The sequence below is a fragment of the Salvelinus namaycush genome, chromosome 16 (assembly GCF_016432855.1).
Source record: "Salvelinus namaycush isolate Seneca chromosome 16, SaNama_1.0, whole genome shotgun sequence".
Classification (NCBI taxonomy): Eukaryota; Metazoa; Chordata; class Actinopteri; order Salmoniformes; family Salmonidae; genus Salvelinus; species Salvelinus namaycush.
In genome coordinates, this window is record NC_052322.1 from 7,952,536 (window position 1) to 7,972,503 (window position 19,968).

The 19,968-nt window shown below is 41.5% G+C and overlaps 1 protein-coding gene across 2 annotated transcripts in view; it reads right to left on the bottom strand.

Annotated features, from left to right (window-relative positions):
* Positions 1-3,637: 3,637 nt before the first annotated feature.
* Positions 3,638-19,968, bottom strand: part of LOC120060942 (mitochondrial carrier homolog 1-like) — a 41,899-nt gene continuing 25,568 nt past the window's right edge. For both annotated transcript variants that reach the window (XM_039010387.1, XM_039010386.1), the window contains 2 exons: positions 4,713-4,788; positions 3,638-4,497 (listed from right to left, as the gene is read on the bottom strand). In XM_039010387.1, coding sequence (XP_038866315.1) covers positions 4,423-4,497; positions 4,713-4,788 — 151 coding nt within the window. In that variant the 3' untranslated portion in view covers positions 3,638-4,422. The remainder of the gene's footprint in view (positions 4,498-4,712; positions 4,789-19,968) is intronic.

Consider the following 19,968-nt stretch of genomic DNA (forward strand, 5'->3'; position numbering starts at 1 on the left):
GGTAACACAAACATACCCATCACTTCACACAAATTAGAACACAAAATGTGTGATATTGACAAATGTTCTTAATATATGGCCACAGACAACCTTTTGTGGATGGCAGGCCACGTTTTTGAACATCACTGAAAACTACTGGTTGCCCTCTGAATTCCTCCCTTGTTTCTTACTTCTCTCGTGGCAAGAGCTCACTGGAGCTGCAATTTGTACAAAGTTGCAAGAACCTGTGGTCAAATTAGTTTTAAAGGAGAGCACTAGGGATGCACAATATATCGGTGGACATATCGGAATTGGCCGAAATTAGCTAAAAATGCCAACATCGGTATCGGCCCGATGTCTAGTTTAACGGCGATGTTAAAAACTGATGTCAAAGTTACCGTGCATATCTATATAAAGTATAGGACGTAATACAGGACGTAATGACGCCACGTAAAATGTTGCACTACAGGTGCAACACAGCATTCCTAACCTAGCCCACAATGTCTGCTGTGTGGATCGAGCAGTCATTTGAAAGAGTAAGAACATTTCAGCGAGACAACTCAAAGGCGCAATCCATTAAAGCCAAGATAATGGAATTCATTGCCCTTGACAATCAACCACTCTGTCGTGGGTGATGATGGCTTTCTCTGACTGGTGATGTCTGCATTCGCCAACTGGTCGAGCACCGGTACACACTACTAAGTGTGCTATTTTTCAGATGTTGCCCTACCGGAGTTACATAGTAATAGCGTCACTGCTATTAGCTTCACGACATACATACTATGAAACGCCGTTTGGGTCTTTGCGTGTCAAAAAAAGATACAGTAGCACTGTCAAAGCTGTACTAAAAAGGTCTGCAAACAAGCAAACACCGGCCAACGATGTGTTAACATTACCGCGTTGTTAATAAAACATTATTTGTTCGACCGCAACTTCTGAGGTAGCTAGCTTTAGTTTTGTACCCAGCTAGCACCAATACAACCAGCCTGAAAACAATGACCAGTAGAAACTGCAGTCATTTTCACTATTCTTAGCAATGATTTAGGAATCCGTGTGAGTAAGTATTAGCTAAGTAGCCACTTGTTGTTAGCCTATTGAAATTGAACTTCGGTTCATGAAAATAAATAGCTAGCCAGCTACTTAACCCTGTTACTCAAAGCTAACGTTATAAGCAGCCAGCGAGTTTCATCTGGCTAGTGAGGCTCGACTGGACCAGGTTATGTGTTGTGAAGCTAGCCACAATAAGGATAAAGCACAATAGTGGAATTTGCGGGTTGCCTTCAAAATAAAAGTATGTTATTGACAGTGATGCAAATTAATACAAATAGTAGAATTATGCCATACTTGTATTTTGACGGCTAAACCGCAAAGTCCACTATCGTGGCTAATCCCACATAGATGGGTCCGACCACTATTAATCAAACAAGAACTATCTTATCAATTAGGGTTATTTTAGATGACACCTAGCTATATAGTTAGCTAGCTAACTATAGCTACTGAAACAGATTGTCATTTTGCTATGTTTTGGGGAAGAACTACATTGTTTGTATCCATGAGCTAGCTAGCTTTTTTTTATGACCAGCACTGTAGGTGCTTTACCAGCATCATAGCATACGTATCGATGAATCATTGTGGCATGAAATACAAGTGATAGTGTAATCAATGTGTCAAAACTACGTAAAAAATGTATGAACGAGTTAAATTATTATTTGACATGCAGTTGTATTCAGGTCCTGATTGGTAAAATAGTGTTATTTGACACGCAAAGACCCAAACTGCGTTCCATAGATATCCTGGCTGAGAATGAAATGACTGAACAACGAAACAGCACAGCAAGTACAGTTGAAGTCGGAAGTTTACATACACTTAGGTTGGAGTCATTAAAACTTGTTTTTCAACCACTCCACAAATTTCTTGTTAACAAACTATAGCTTTGGCAAGTCGGTTAGGACATTACTTTGTGCATGACACACATGATTTTTCCAACAATTGTTTACAGACAGATTATTTCACTTATAATTCACTGTATCACAATTCCAGTGGGTCAGAAGTTTACATACACTAAGTTGACTGTGCCTTTAAACAGCTTGGAAAATTCCAGAAAATGATGTCATGGCTTTAGAAGTTTCTGATAGGCCAATTGACATCATTTGAGTCAATTGGAGGTGTACCTGTGGATGTATTTCAAGGCCCACCTTCAAACTCAGTGCCTTTTTGCTTGACATCATGGGAAAATCAAAAGAAATCAGCCAAGACCTCCACAAGTCTGGTTCATCCTTGGGAACAATTTCTAAACGCCTGAAGGTACCACATTCATCTGTACAAACAATAGTACGCAAGTATAAACACCACGGGACCACGCAGCCGTCATACCGCTCAGGAAGGAGACGCATTCTGTCTCCTAGAGATGAACGTATTTTGGTGCGAAAAGTGCAAATCAATCCCAGAACAGCAGCAAAGGACCTTGTGAAGATGCTGGAGGAAACAGGTACAAAAGTATCTATATCCACAGTAAAAACGAGTCCTATATCGACATAACCTGAAAGGCCGCTCAGCTCCAAAACCGCCATAAAAAAGCCAGACTACGGTTTGCAACTGCACATGGGGACAAAGATCGTACTTTTTGGAGAAATGTCCTCTGGTCTGATGAAACAAAAATAGAACTGTTTGATCATCGTTATGTTTGGAGGAAAAAGGGGGAGGATTGCAAGCCGAAGAACACCATCCCAACCGTGAAGCACGGGGGTGGCAGCATCATGTTGTCCTGTTTGCTAGAGGAAGGACGGGTGCACTTCACAAAATAGATGGCATCATGAGGACGGAAAATTATGTGGATATATTGAAGCAACATCTCAAGACAGTCAGGAAGATAAAGCTTGGTCTCAAATGGGTCTTCCAAATGGACAATGACCCCAGGCATACTTCCAAAGTTGAGGCAAAATGGCAACAAAGTCAAGGTATTAGAGTGGCCATCACAAAGCACTGACCTCAATCCTATAGAAAATTTGTGGGCAGAATTGAAAAAACATGTGCGAGCAAGGAGGCCTAGAAAACAGACTCAGTTACACCAGTTCTGTCAGGAGGAATGGGCCAAAATTCACCCAATTTATTGTGGGAAGCTTGTGGAAGGCTACCCGAAACGTTTGACTCAAGTTAAACAATTTAAAGGCAATGCTACCAAATACGAATTGAGTGTATGTAAACTTCTGACCCACTGGGCATGTAATGAAAGAAATAAAAGCTGAAAGAAATAATTCTCTATTATTCTGACATTTCACATTCTTAAAATAAAGTGATCCTAACTGACCTAAGACGGGGAATTTTTACTAGGATTAAATGTCAGGAATTGTGAAAAATGTATTTGGCTAAGGTGTATGTAAACTTCCGACTTCAACTGTAAGTGAAAGAAATAGGTTTTGATTATGTTTGACTGGTAATGGGGACATATGTAAATGCCAACAAAATAACTTTTTGGTCAGTGTGGTGTGTGTGTATGTCTAACCTTCATTTAAATAGGCAAGTCAATTAAGAACAAATTCTTATTTACAATGATGGCCCGGGCGACGCTGGGCCAATTGTGCGCCGCCCTATGGGACTCCCAATCACGGCCGGATGTGATACAGCCTGGATTCGAACCACGGACTGTAGTGACGCCTCTTGCACTGAGATGCAGTGCCTTAGTCCGTTGCGTCCATGTGTGTGTGTTAACTATTTAACTGTTCTAGAATGCTTAAAAGGCCGCTAAAATTGTATATATCTGTTATCGGTGCCGTTTTTTTGGGGCAAGGAAAATATTGGATATCGGTATCGGACAAAAATGTCATATCGGTGCATCACTAGAGAGCACTCCAGTTTTTGTGGGCTTATGGTGTTTGTGAATAGGTATAATTGTTAGTTAAAGCACTTCTGATAGGAGGCAAATGAGCACTTTCGAATGCAACCACTTATCATGCTACTAGGAAGACCCTTTGAAAAATAAACATTTGGCAGTTTTTCAATAGATGGAAATCAACTATCCAATTTTAAAGCCTACATAGAACTTAATTAAACTGTGGCCTATAAATATAGCAAAATTAAGTGATAGATTCAAATAAATAAAAAAATAGTGCAACTTTGCTGGTATAGTAAAAGGAGATTATACCCTCAGCATTCAACCAAGACAAAATATATTGGATATAATTTTGATTTGTTCACATTAAGTCTCACTCCTCCGACCTCTTACTTTTGAGTGGCTACATTATTATTTAGATTAAAAACAAGATTAACAAAACTCTTCATTTGAAATTAACTTTACTTCAGTAAAACACCTAGCCCATTGATAACATGCTGCTCTGGCTTTATCCGCTGGGGGGTTTAAGGTGAGGGGGCGGTTGAACATTGGTCTCACTGAGGTACCGGTTAGGAAGGAGAACAGTGGCACAGGTTGTGCGGTGGTTGATTTTATCACTCCTCAGTCAAAGCCATCCCTGTCACAGGCACGCGGCGATAAAAGAAGCTGGATCCTCGGAAGAGATGGCCCTAATGGGTGAGAAACAAAAAGACAGTTTCAGACATGCGCTATCAGAGAAAACAATGACACACACACACACACACACACACACACACACACACACACACACACACACACACACACACACACACACACACACACACACACACACACACACACACACACACACACACACACACACGAGTGTGTTCCATTTGCTCCAGCTGAATGAGCGTGACTGTACCTCGTGGCTCAGATGAGCCCAACAGTGGAGCCAGGACTTAAAGATGGGAGAGTTAGGGGGAAGACCAGCCACCAACCTGTGAACACACAAGACAGAGATCCATTATAAGCTGAACCCACAAGCTAACACTTCATGTTATTTTGTCTCTCAAACAAATACATTTAAACTGTATCCTATTATTTTGTGATATATCAAGTCTATACTTTGACTTGATATGAAAGTCGTGACAGATACACCATTATGACTATTCTCAAATGGCACCAGCTATACGACAGTTAAGTACAGGTAACAGACAGTAACAAGGCCATCTGGTACTTTCTATTGTTGTACTCTTGACTTAAATCAAATGTGCTTGCTTCAGTGAGAGATCACTGACCTGGGTATGCTTGGAAACCTTATAAACTGAATCTAGTTATTCAAATATGCAATGTAATAACAAATGATGTATGATGTTGAGTAATCTTAAGTCAAAACGTTAACTAGGCCACTCAGGAACATGCAATGTCTTGGTAAGCAGCTCCAGTGTATATTTGGCCTTATACAACGGGTGGGTCTGATTGATAAATAGGCATTTTAACGTCATAGATTTAGCCGGTGGTAAATTGTGGAATAGACACCGGCTAAATATATGACGTTAAAATGCCTATTTACTATTTCCGATCTGACTGCGCAATCCACTGTCTCATCGGACCAGCCAAGCAATTTATAAACTTCATCTTCACTATAAAAAGCATCTAGACATTATCTCACATTTCTCTTAGACTAGTTTTCAACAGCGGAGATTTGTATAAACCTTGCTGTCTGTCTCTCCGACATTTGCAACATTGTTTCAAAATTCGACCTACAGCTGTCCCATAGTAATGAACATGTCTGGAGTCGGGGCGAGACAGACAGGCAGGCAGCGTTTCTCAGCCAGTCGAAATCATGAATCAGCTGGCATCAGAGCCAACCAGGTTCAATGTTAGCTAGCTAACATTAGGCTAAAACTAGCAATGCAAATGGTTCTGAAATAAGAATAATATAACTACACAGATCATACACATAACGTTAGCTAGCTAACAGTACACTAACTTGAAATGAAAACGACTTTGACAAAATTAGAAACATGTAATATCTGAAAATGTAGCTAGCTAGACTATTATACTCGTATACATGGGCGGACGCTTCTCCCTCTCTGTCACGGATGCCATTGTTGCGCTTAGTTTGAAGATGTAATCCGGAGACAGGTGTTTTATAAAACAGCCTTCTGTGTGTTCTCTTTTCGACTCTGATTGCAAATATGCAGACAAACGGCAGAATTTTCTCCATCTCCTTAGCTATCATACTCTAATTCCACTGATTTCAAACTTATGCCGTTCTGCTACGTGATTTCTTTCAAAAAAGCTGCGTTAGAAAGGATTACCTACACATACTGACCAGCTCATGTTATAGACAGAAGCATGCTACATGGCAGACCAATCCGAACTCATCTCTCAGCATGTTCCAGAAGGCATTTCTGCCTTCGTCTCGGTTCTAACACCACCCATGTCAATCTATTCTACAAACACCGGCTTCTCAGTCATTTTCACTTAATTGTGTTTTAGGTTATTGTCCTGCAGAAAGGTGAATTTGTCTCCCAGTGTCTGTTGGAAAGCAGACTGAACAAGGTTTTCTTCTAGGATATTGCCTGTGCTTAGCTCTATTCTATTTATTTTTATCTTAAACTCCCTAGTCCTTGTCAAGGAAAAGCATACCCATAACATGATGCAGCCACCACCATGCATGAAAAAATTAAGAGTAGTACTCAGTGATGTGTTGGATTTGCCCCAAACATAACACTTTGTATTTAGGGCATAAAGTACATTTTTATTCTGTACAGGCTTCCTTCTTTTAGATTAGTATTGTGGAGTAACTACAATGTCGTTGGTCCATTCTCAGTTTTCTCCTATCACAGCCATTAAACTCTAACTGTTTTAAAGTCACCATTGGTCTCATGGTGAAATCCCTGAGCAGTTTCCTTTCTCTCCGGCAACTGAGTTAGGATGGACGCCTGTATCTTTGTAGTGATACACCATCCAAAGTGTAATTAAAACTTCACCATGCTCAAAGGGATATTCAATGTTTGCTTTAAAAAAAAAAATCCCATTAAACAATAGTTGCCCTTTACGAGGCATTGGAAAACCTCCCTGGTCTTGGTGGTTGAATATGTGCTTGAAATTCACCTTAAGGAATTGTTACATATAATTGTATGTGTGGGGTACAGAGATGGGGTAGTCATTCAAAAATCACATAATAAATTACTATGTGTGCAATAATAGTAGTTATGTGATTTATGCAATTTATTATGTGATTTGTTAAAGTTATTACTCGTGAACTTATTCATGCTTGCCCATAACAAAGGGGTTGAATTCTTATTCACCGAAGACATTTCAGCTTTTCATTTTTTTTTTTAAATTTGTGAAAATCCACGTGGATATTATGTGTAGATTAGAGACACAAAATCTCAATGTAATCCATTTTAATTCAGGCAGTAACTCAACAAAATGTGACTTGTTTCAGGAAACTAGGCGTATGTCGCGGATCACTACTTCACAAGAGAGCCATTTGAACGTAAACTTAAAAAAAAATCTAAATGCGTTTTTTTTAAATCAGAAATGCCTTCTGGAACATGTGAGCTTTTATGTGTCTTAACAAACATGTATGCCATCTATAAATACGAATAAAATTGTTAAATTACGAGCCTAGTTGGTTTAGCCACAGAAAAAGTCAGCAACCTTCCCGCTAGCCATAATTGGCTGAGATAATGAGTGGGCTGGACATGCCGAGATATGAGTTCGGATTGGTCTGCCATATAGCATGCTTCTGTCTGCCAAAGCAGCAGCTACTCTTCCTGGGGTCCAGCGAAATGAAGGCATCCGTGACAGGGAGAAGCGTCCATCCATGGTGTATACGGGTAAGATAATCTAGCTAGCTACATTTTCAGATATTACACGTTTCTAATTTTGACAGAAAGCAATTTTCATTTCAAGTTAAAGTGGCTGGCTCGCTAGCTAATGTTACGTGTATGATCTGTGTAGTAATATTGTTTGTATATCTCAGAGCTATTTGCTTTGCTAGTTATAGCCTAATGTTAGCTAGCTACAATTGAACCTGGTTGTTTAGCTACCTGCAGAGTCATGCAGGGTAGTAACGTCATGAGTTGGGATTATGGTTGATTGTTTACCTAGCTAGCTACATTTCTTAACAAAAAAGACTCCACTATGCAAGTAACCATTTCAATAGAATGTCACTGTGACAACTGTTGATACATGTAGCTGGTAAATTCGCTCTGGCTATCTACTCCTATTTCAGAGCACTCTCGTCTGAGTGTGCCAGAGAGCAGAATAACTGACAAATTTACAAACGCTCAACATCTGAATATGGCCGGTGTCAGTAAACGTTGGCAAAAAAGCGTCAATTGTTGCCAGCAGCACAGTTGCAGTCACCAACACTGGATAACATAAAAACAGCCTAACCAGCTCTGCTAGGGTGAGTAAAATGGTCAGTGAGCTGTTCTCTCATTTGTGTCTGGAAGTAGCTAGCAAGCTAGCCAACATTAGCCAGTTAGCTTGGGTGCTTGACTACTGTTGTTAGGACAGAATGCTCGGATCAACCCTTAAAGAGATAGGTGTGGCTAAAGCTTAAGAGGGTGTGAACGATGCTGAATGGGTGTAGACAAAGAAGAGCTCTCCAGTAGGTACCAAAACATTCAAAAGTGAGGTTACAAGTTTATCAACTTTCAAAGCAGAATTGCTTTCCCATTGTTCTTCAACTGTAGTGTATGATTTACCATTTTCTAGCTCTCTACTTTAATCCAATGTAAAATTTTTGCACATAAGACTGAATCGAGACGGTCAGTCACAAATGTGGAAAAAGTCAAGGGGTGTGAATAGTTTTAAGGCACTGTATTCAAATCGGTTCAAGTTAGATCAGTGTCTCAATATCCTTGCCTTCTTAACTTTATGAATACAAAGTAACTTGTTTGTATGTGCATTTTTGGATTACATTTTACACCAAAGTCAAAGGCAGCAGTTCTGTGATCTCAACCATTTTTGTGATGGAAAGGACAGTTCTGTGTGAAGACCTAACGAGGACAAATAAAATCTCCCGGCAATACTGATATGCTATTCTTCATAACCAGTGACCAAAACAATATTGGAATTATGCAACATGCAACATTTTTTTTTTTTTTTTTTGTCATTTAGCAGATTGGTCAGTCAATCTAGAAAATTTCAAGAACTTTGAAAGTTTCTTCAAGTGCAGCTGCAAAAACCATCAAGCGCTATGATGAAACTGGTTCTCATGAGGACCACCAAAGGAAAGGAAGACCCAGAGTTCCCTCTGCTGCACAGGATAAGTTCATTAGAGAGTTACCAGACTAAGAAATTGCAGCCCATTAGACATCAACTGTTCAGAGGAGACCGGGTGAAATCAGGACTTCATGGTCGAATTGTTGCAAAGAAACCATTACTAAAGGAAACCAATAATAAGAAGAGACTTGCTTGGAACAAGATACCAGCAATGGACATTGGACCGGTGGAAATCTGTCCTTTGGTCTGACATGATTACATATGTGTTTTTTCATAGTTTGTCGTCATCACTATTATTCTACAACGTAGTTAATGCCCTCCCAGGCCCACCCATGTTTGCGCCCCTACTCAGCCATTAGAAATCCATCACTTATTTCACTCTAACTCAGTAAAATCTTTCAAATTGTTGCATGTTGTGTTTATATTTTTGTTCAGTATAGCTAGCTAGATATATTGATATTGCCAGATACAGCTAGCTAGTTAGCATTAGCTAACGGTTGCTTCACTTTCCCAGTCAGGGCTCTACAGTGCGACCATTTTGTGCCTAAATATTTTGCTGTGTGACCTGCAATTTTTATTTAGGAGCACCATTGTGCCTAGAAAAATTCAAGATTCTAGATTTAATATCTCAAATATTTTTCATGGTGCTCCTAAATGTCCTTGTGTGTGCCTAGGGCTGTGCCAGGGATTATCAACTAGACTCAGCCGCAGGCCAATCTTTTTCTTGAGCGAATGGCCGGAACATACAGTTGAAGTCGGAAGTTTACATACACTGAGATTGGAGTCATTAAAAGTAGTTTTTCAACCACTCCACAAATTTCTTGTTAACAAACTATAGCTTTGGCAAGTCGGTTAGGACATCTACTTTGTGCATGACAAGTAATTTTTCCAACAATTGTTTACAGACAGATTATTTCACTTATAATTCACTGTATCACAATTCCAGTGGGTCAGAAGTTTACATACACTTAGTTGACTGTGCCTTTAAACAGCTCAGAAATTTCCAGAAAATGATGTCATGGCTTTAGAAGTTTCTGATAGGCCAATTTACATCATTTGAGTCAACTGAAGGTGTACCTGTGGATGTATTTCAAGGCCTACCTTCAAACAAAGTGCCTCTTTGCTTGACATCATGGGAAAATCAAAAGAAATCAGCCAAGACCTCAGAAAAAAAATTGTGGACCTCCACAAGTCTGGTTTATCCTTGCGAGCAATTTCCAAACGCCTGAAGGTACCACGTTCATCTGTACAAACAATAGTACGCAAGTATAAACGCCATGGGACCACGCAGCCGTCATACCGCTCAGGAAGAAGACGCATTCTGTCTCCTAGAGATGAACGTACTTTGGTGCGAAAAGTGTGAATCAATCCCAGAACAGCAAAGTTCCTCGTGAAGATGCTGGAGGAAACAGGTACAAAAGTATATATATCCACAGTAAAACGAGTCCTACATCGACATAACCTGAAAGGCCGCTCAGCAAGGAAGAAGCCACTGCTCCAAAACCGCCATAAAAAAGCCAGACTACGGTTTGGAACTGCACATGGGGACAAAGATCGTACTTTTTGGAGAAATGTCCTCTGGTCTGATGAAACAAAAATAGAACTGTTTGGCCATAATGACCATTGTTATGTTTGGAGGAAAAAGGGGGAGGCTTGCAAGCCTCCGCCTTTTTCCTCCAAACATAACCATCCCGACCGTGAAGCGCAGGGGTGGCAGCATCATGTTGTGTGGGTGCTTTGCTGCAGGAGGGACTGGTGCACTTCACAAAATAGATGGCATCATGAGGCATGAAAATGATGTGGATATATTGAAGCAACATCTCAAGACATCAGTCAGGAAGTTAAAGCTTGGTCGCAAATGGGTCATCCAAATTGACAATGAACCCAAGCATACTTCCAAAGTTGTGGCAAAATGGCTTAAGGACAACAAAGTCAAGGTATTGGAGTGGCCATCACAAAGCCCTGACCTCAATTATATAGAAAATTTGTGGGCAGAACTGAAAAAGCGTGTGCGAGCAAGGAGGCATACAAACATGGCTCAGTTACAGCAGCTCTCTAAGGAGGAATGGGCCAAAATTCACCCAACTTATTGTGGGAAGCTTGTGGAAGGCAACCCAAAACGTTTGACCCAAGTTAAACAATTTAAAGGCAATGCTACCAAATACTAAGTGAGTGTATGTAGACTTCTGACCCACTGGGAATGTAATGAAAGAAATAAAAGCTGAAATAAAATCACTCTACTGTTATTCTGCCATTTCACATTCTTAAAATAAAATGGTGACCCTAACTGAACTAAAACAGGGAATATTTACTAGTTTAAATGTATTTCGCTAAGGTGTATGTATGTAAACTTCTGACTTCAACTGTAATTACAAATAATTTGTAGACTACAAAATGACCGTAAGAAGCCCAAGCAGATATATCGTTTGACTGAAACATAATCATTTTAAACCTTGCTTACATTTGTATATGATCACGTGTATCTCTATTATGTGTGAGAATACTCAGGATCAGATTTCTTAAATTAAAATCACTTGGATCTGATTTCATGGTGTTTTTATAGTCTTATTTACCACCCCCACCCCACCAAAAAAATATGTTTATTATTATTATTTTTGCTCAGAAAGCTTGGGGGTCCAAAAAGCAACAACCACGGGCCACCAGTTGGGGAACCCTGGCCAACTATATGTTATCTGGCTATGCTCCATGCCATAGGCTGAAGGCTTGTTTGTTTAGCTGACAAGATATGCTTATAAGTCCCATGCCATTATTTTAAATTATATGATTTTATAGTAAGACGAATTTAATTGAACTTAGCTGAATAAAATAGAAAGGATATTCTTCCCATTCCGGTGCGAGTGCGCATATGAAGTCGCTATGTTGAGCATAAAAAGTGATCATTTGAAACAGGCCAGTGGCGATGCATCATTCAAGTCAGGTGGGGCAAATCAGTGAGTTAATAAAGCCGCATACAAACATGGTCAATTTTTTTGCTTTATTGAGTAAGGCAGCTCCAAAATGCAGGTGTTTCAGCCTGGCTCAGTGCTTTCTGTGGTGGTGGGGCAGCCAGCGGAAAATACGGAGCGTAGGGGTTGGTAATGTTCTCTAGTTGCGCAGTGATTGGCTCAGAGTTCTGTCACTCATGGGAACACTACGTCACCGCAAAATCTATGGGTAGGGCTCGAAAATTCAAGCCCCTTGGGTGCTGCCATAGAGTTACATTAGAAGTACCCATCCAAGAAGGCTCAAGGTCATTGGCCACAGATAAAATTACATCAAATAACAATATATCTACCTTAGCTTTGATTGGACTGATCATGTCAACATCATATTTTCAAAATCTTAGCTAGCAAGCTAGACAAGCAGTCATCTTCATGCATCAAGTCGGCAATCTACTGGCAAATCCTTTTCAATTCTTGTCATATGAAGAGAAATGATTGATAAAACGTATAGTTTCTCCTCAGCCATTGGACATAAACATTACACAACAAGTTGGAAATCGCAAATTTAACAATGAGATATAAGGCGTCACTGCAGACCCGGGTTCGATCCCAGGCTCTGTCATAGCCAACCGTGACAGTGAGACCCATGGTACAGCGCACAATTCGCCCAGCCTCGTCTGGGTTAGGGGAGGGTTTGGCCGGCCGGGATGTCCTTGTCTCATTGTGCTCTAGCGTCTCCTTGTGGCGGGCCGGTCGGTCGACTTTGGTCGTCAGTTTGACAGTGTTTCTTCCGACACATTGGTGCGGCTGGCTTCCGGGTTCAGCGAGCAGTGTGTCAAAAAGCAGTGCGGCTTGGCTTGGCTTTCGACCTTTGCCAAGTCCGTAGGGGAATTGCAGCGATGAGACAAGATGGTAACTACCAATTGGATATCACCAAAAAGGGGGTAACGCCATGGGCCAGAAAAATGTGCAAATATTGGCCATGCGGGTCAATCGATAATGACTTCTGCTGCGTTCATAACAACTAAACTCGGATGTGGGAAATCTCAGACTTCAGTAAATTCAAGACAACTGGGAACTCTGATAAAACTAGCTCCGCCTGGGAAAATCCGTAAAATATTTTTGAACTGTCATCCAACTCTGAATTCGAGATTTGGGCCTCTTTCTAGAGCCCACAAGAAGGACCACCACGCCACCTTCCTGTTCAAGTGAGCACAGCACAACAAGGTGAGTCCAAAAATGTTTTGTATGCTTCTGCATAAAATATGTAATATGCCAGGGATATATCTATACTGTAGCTAAGAAAGTAATCCTAAGTGTACTGTATGTTGTGTAGTAAGCTGTTTGTAGCCCATATGCCTCACCTTAATAATTTGATCGCGTTTCCCCTCTTAATTCCGCCTACTATTCTGCCTTGGTGGTGCACATGTAATCTACAGCCTGTTTTAGAGAAATGTAATCATTGAATATTAAGCTTTCATTGTCTGCTTATATGCCCCCTTTATTTATCCTACGGTTCTGACTTGGTGTACAGGGCGAATACCGTAAGAACAGCCCATGTTCTGAATTCTGTCGCTGTACATTTCAAGTGCTAAACAAATAGTTATATTGACTACGTCCTTCCAAACTCGCTCATTAATGTCTTAATCGAAATTACGGATTGACTCTTATCCGCTCCTCGTCACCTTATGCCATAGTTTGTACATCTCAATTGTCAGCAGAAACCACATTTGTTTAAGCAAGGCAGCCATGTTAGGCTGAATGAACTGAGTAAATTAGGCTGAATGAACTGTTTCGCTGCCAGACAAGGCTCCGCTGACAGCCAGGTGTAGCAGTGGTAACTGTTGGGACTCTGCTGTTGGGACAGCTGTATGTAGGCAGTAACAGTTTGTCAGCACCGTTTGTCACTGTTATAGTGCAATTAATGTATTGTTTAGTGTTGTGTAGTGGCTTTGCTGGCATGCATCCCCCCCAAAATGTGGGAGTTTGCCCCACCAAGATTTACATGCTAAAATCGTCACTGAACAGGTCCTATACTCTAGATTTAGAATTATTTGGCAACTTTAGTTGTGAATGATACAAACCTTGTCTTAAAAAATGTCTTACACGGAACCCAAACCGGCTGCGCGCATGCGCAGATGTAAAAATGTATTTTGTCCCCCTACACCAAACGCGATTACGACACGCAGGTTAAAATATCAAAACAAACTCTGAATCAATGACATTAATTTGGGGACAGGTCGAAAAGCATTAAACATTTATGGCAATTTAAACTTTCATAGTATTACCACCACAACCGGCAACAGTTTATCTTTCAATCACCCACGTGGGTATAACCAATGAGGAGATGGCACGTGGGTACCTGCTTCTATAAACCAATGAGGAGATGGGAGAGGCAGGTCTTGCAGCGCGATCTGCGTCAGAAATAGGAATGACTTCTATTTTAGCCCTTGGCAACGCAGACGCTCGTTGGTGCGTGCGAGCAGTGTGGGTGCAATAATTGAATAACATAGATTTCTAAATATATTTTGCGACGCGAGCAGTGTGCTCAGCCAAAACATTTGGGCTGCATGATGTGACCATAGGCTATTGATGATTTGAGAAAATAGCAACCAAACAAAAAAGCTTGCCTCAGGAAAGTTAGCATATTTTTATCCATCGGACTATACTCAATTTAATCTGGTCTTTACTAATGTGTAAAATTTGCTCCGATTTAGAATGGCCCATTATCAAATGTTCAGGAACAGGGCCAGGGGAAAAAAGGACATTTTCTGTATGCACTCCAATAGCGAATGGAGGCTGCGTGCTTTCCCACTGGTCCATTTTTCAATGATGCATAGTAGGTTACTTCGGTTTTATAGCGGCACATGTGCTTAACATGAGCATTTGAGAAATAAATAAAAGAACACTTATTTCCCTCCATGCATGCTCTTGCTGCGCAACAGTGATATTCCCGCCATGGGCTGTCCAACCCTGTTCCATCAGCTACCCAGTGCTTAATTTGGGAAACCAAGTGAAATCTGTTTGGGAACATTGATAGTAACATGTTTTCGCAACAAAACATAAACTCAGCAAAAAAAGAAACGTCACTTTTTCAGGACCCTGTCTTTCAAAGACAGATCTTCATTGTAAAGGGTTTAAACACTGTTTCCCATGCTTGTTCAATGAACCATAAACAATTAATGAACATGCACCTGTGGAACGGTCGTTAAGACACTAACAGCTTACAGACGGTAGGTAATTAAGGTCACAGTTATGAAAACGTAGGACACTAAAGAGGCCTTTCTACTGACTTTGGAAAAACACCAAAAGAAAGATGCCCAGGGTCCCTGCTCATCTGCATGAACGTGCCTTAGGCATGCTGCAAGGAGGCATGAGGACTGCAGATGTGGCCAGGGCAAAAAATTGCAATGTCTGTACTGTGAGACGACTAAGACAGCGCTACAGGGAGACAGGACGGACAGCTGATCGGCCTTGCAGTGGCAGACCACGTGTAACATCACCTGCACAGGATCGGTACATCAGAACATCACACATGCGGGACAGGTAAAGGATGGCAACAACAACTGCCTGAGTTACACCAGGAACGCACAATCCCTCCATCAGTGCTCAGACTGTCCGCAATAGGCTGAGAGAGGCTGGACTGAGGGCTTGTAGGCCTGTAGTAAGGCAGGTCCTCACCAGACATCACCGTCAACAACGTCGCCTATGGGCACAAACCCACCGTCGCTGGACCAGACAGGATGCAAAAAGGTGCTCTTCACTGACGAGTCACGGTTTTCTCTCACCAGGGGTGATGGTCGGATTCACATTCAACATCGAAGGAATGAACGTTACACAGAGGCCTGTACTCTGGAGCGGGATCGATTTGGAGGTGGAGGGTCCGTCATGGTCTGGGGCAGTGTGTCACAGCATCATCAGACTGAGCTTGTTATCATTGCAGGCAATCTCAACGCTGTGCATTACAGGGAAGACATCCTCCTCCCTCATGTGGTACCCTTCCTGCAGGCTCATCCTGACATGACCCTCCAGCATGACAATGCCACCAGCCATACTACTCGTTCTGTGGGTGATTTCCTGCAAGACAGGAATGTCAGTGTTCTGCCATGGCCAGCGAAGAGCCAGGATCTCAATCCCATTGAGCACGTCTGGGACCTGTTGGATCGGAGGGTGAGGGCTAGGGCCATTCCCCCCAGAAATGCCCTGGAACTTGCAGGTGCCTTGGCGGAAGAGTGGGGTAACATCTCACAGCAAGAACTGGCAAATCTGGTGCAGTCCATGAGGAGGAGATGCACTGCAGTACTTAATGCAGCTGGTGTCCACACCAGATACTGACTGTTACTTTTGATTTTGACCCCCCTTTTGTTCAGGGACACATTATTCCATGTCTGTGGAACTTGTTCAGTTTATGTCTCAGTTGTTGAATCTTGTTATGTTCATACAAATATTTACACTTGTTAAGTTTGCTGAAAATAAACGCAGTTGACAGTGAGAGGACGTTTCTTTTTTTGCTGAGTTTATTTCACTAAACTTTTGACAGCCCCTCTGCGCACAAATGAAAGGAATAAAGGAGAGAGAGGAGGTGATGGAAACACACGGCGTTGCGATATTCTGTATAGCTAAAGGTAATTTGTCACCCGATTAATTGTGAAAATATACAAAATTACTAGGCTGTTCAAAATTGCCTTGCACAATCAATGAACCAACTGGCTATATGTTCTCTCCCAGACTCGTGGACAGAAATGTTGAAGCATAGCATCAGGTAACCAGTCCATCCAGTATGCAAAATAATACATTCCACATTCAAAGGGGATTACTCTCTATTTTTTACATTTTGTAGTATAGGCTAGACCAATTATGTACCAAAGACATCTTAAATCAGTTTGTTTTGTATTTTTATGCCAAGCGTAATATGTGGTAGGCTATGTATTGTATAACGCAAGAATAAACACATGTTGGGCTTGGGCTGAGAAGCCTATGTATATGCATAAACTCCAAATATGTATATGGAGTTTTGAAATAATCATCACCTTAGAAAGCTGTCCATTTCGTTGTATTAGGCTTTGACACATCCACAATGACCATGCTTTACACTCAGTTTCAACCTGCTGTTGAACTTTTCTTCAAATGTATCATCACAGTGTGAGCTGAGTTTTAAAAGCATGATACTGTTTTGATGATAAGTGTTTGATGTGATTTTCGATTGCATTTGCATTGATGTCAGCTTAGAGAGTAGCAGGCCATTAGGACCTGATGGTCTTTAGCGAGTTGGGTACTACGAAAGCATGTCCGGAGTGCATAACAGGAGATTACTGTGACTCAATGTTCACGTGGGAATTTGACTGCTGTCATGATTCATGACTGCCTATGTGGTGGTAGTACAGTCACAACAGCTCTATGTGAGCCTACATTTTTCAACTTAGGCGCACACGGTCTCCTCGTAAAAAAAGTGTTTTTATCTAAATGCTTCTCATCCTGGCGTCTTCCCCATGTCTTTAGACCCTGCAGAAATCACTGATAGAAAGGAAAGCTGTTCGGTAACATGCCCTTGCAAAATACAGTTATAGAAAGGAAAGCACTTTTGGCTAACTTACCTTCGTTTACAGGTTATTACTGGCAGCGTAGCGCATGCAACCCTAAAAAAAAAATCACTTCTACTACTTGTGTCCTTTCAACAAGATGTTCATGTGGCAATGACCACCATGTCATAACTACTATACCATCTGGAGAGAAAATATAAAATATTAATACTAATCAAGCAAAATACATGTGGAATTAATAACATTTAAAAGAAAAAACTCCTGTTAGGGGGAGAAAAAAAATCATTGTAGTCTCAACCAATGTTCCCTCTCATTTTTGGGGTCACAGAGCAAATTGTAGGTCTTATGAGCAGAAACTTGATCATTGTTTACAGTGAACACTGAGGCTGTACCCTTACAGTTTTAGACAGTAGCCAATAGGCTATTTGATCATAATGTAGGCCTACCAACAAAACCAATGGAGCGAATCCCATAACATTTTCACATGGAAATAGCTTTTGATTTCTATGATGTAGCCTATATGTGGTGTTCACTGCAGGCCTACAATGCATGAGACTTTTAAAAATGTTTTTACATTATGAATTGCTTGACATTACTTCATTATTATTTTTACCTGGTCTGTAATACCACGGGCCAAATAGGTGGCTGTAAATTGCATTGTAAGATGAAAGAAACCACTTTACAAAATACAATTAATTATTATTAGCATACCGAGAACTAGACAATGTAGGCTACCCGTCTGCCTATTGGCTTATTTGCATATTCAAGCCAGTCTCAAAATACAACACTGCGCATTTAATTAAGAGTAAAGTTTTTTTTACCTGACTGGCTTTTCAAAGACGGCTTGAAATGTAGCTTAAGCCGAAATATTGTGTGCTCTTGTAGGAAGCAGTAACTCCCCACTGCTGACCTACAATTACCTATAACTGGGCTAATAACTCACGAACTAGCAAAGAATATCAACAAATGTGCATACGCGAGGCTCTGATCTGATCTAAAAAGCGCAATCACTCTAGGATGATTGAAAGACAGCTCGTGGGCTACCCCCGCCAATAGAATTCTACTCCTTTGCGCTCTGGCTCTGCCTACAACAAAATCACAGACTCAATCTTGCAAAGTTACAGCCTGGCGTTTCTTCTGCGCGGAAGTCCAGGAGAAGGTGCGCACGCCGCTTAGAGAGAACATTGGTCTTAACCTCTACCTTTCATAAAGACTATTTTTTTTAATGAGTGAGCGAATGACAAAATGCAAAAACCGATGAACATGTTGCATGCCTGCTTTTGGCTCACGTGTGTTGACACGCTCAGCAGCTATGCTACTAAACTACTAAAACAAGTAGTGGTTTAAAAATGAACCGCTGAATTTTCACGCACATTTCTCAGAGGATGCGAAAAACTTGCGTCTTATAACTAGGTCAAGTTCATAATCTTCTTACCGTGATATAATTCCAACTCTATCGTTCCCCTCCTTGCCCTCACCCTTTCCCAATCCCCTCCCACTCACAAGGCAGGCAATACGATTGACCTCATTTTACTAGGGGCTGTTCGCCTACTAATCTCACTGCAACCCCCCCTCCAGGTCTCTGATCACTACTTTGCTAAATCCTTTTCCCTCCTGTCTCGTGATTCTGCCTCTTTCAACGTATTCTCCTCCGTTTCCGCGTCCTATGACTCGCACTGTCCCCTTTCCTCCTGGCCGGCTTGGCCCTCCCCTTGCTGCTCCTTGGCTGAGTGACTTATTGCGAGCTTACAGAACAGGGCTGCGGGCAGCTGAGCGAAAATGGAGGAAAACGAAACTTCCTTTCACTCCCTCCCTACCTTCTTTCCTCTGTATCCGCTGCTAACACCACTTTCTATCACAACATTTCAAGCTTCTGCCACTAAAACCAGGAAACTATTTCCCACCTTCTCCTCCCTCCTTAATCCTCTACCCCCCGTGGACGACTTTGTCAACCACGTTGAAAACAAGGTTGACAACATCTGCTCCTCATTCACTTAGTCTATTGGGTCCACTGGTCCCACTCAGAACTACCATACACCTTGACCTCTTGCTCTCCTCTCTCTCCAGATGAAATCCTGAGACTAGTGAAGTCCGGCTACCCGACAACCTGCCCGCTCGACTCCATCCCCTCTTCAGACCATCTCTGGAGACCTTCTCCCATTCCTCACTTCCCTCATCAACTCATCCCTGACCACTGGCTGCATCCCCTCAGACTTCAAAATGCCAGAGTCGCTCCGCTCCTCAAGAAACCAACACTCGACTCATTTGACGTCAAAACCTAGACCTCTATCCCTTCTTTCTCTTCAAAACTCTTGAGCGTGCTGTCGCTGATCAACTCTCTTGTTATCTCTCTTGTTATCTCTCTCAGAATGATCTTCTTGACCCTAACCGGTCAGGCTTCAAGACTTGTCACTCAAGCAAGACTGCTCTTCTCTGTGTCACGGAG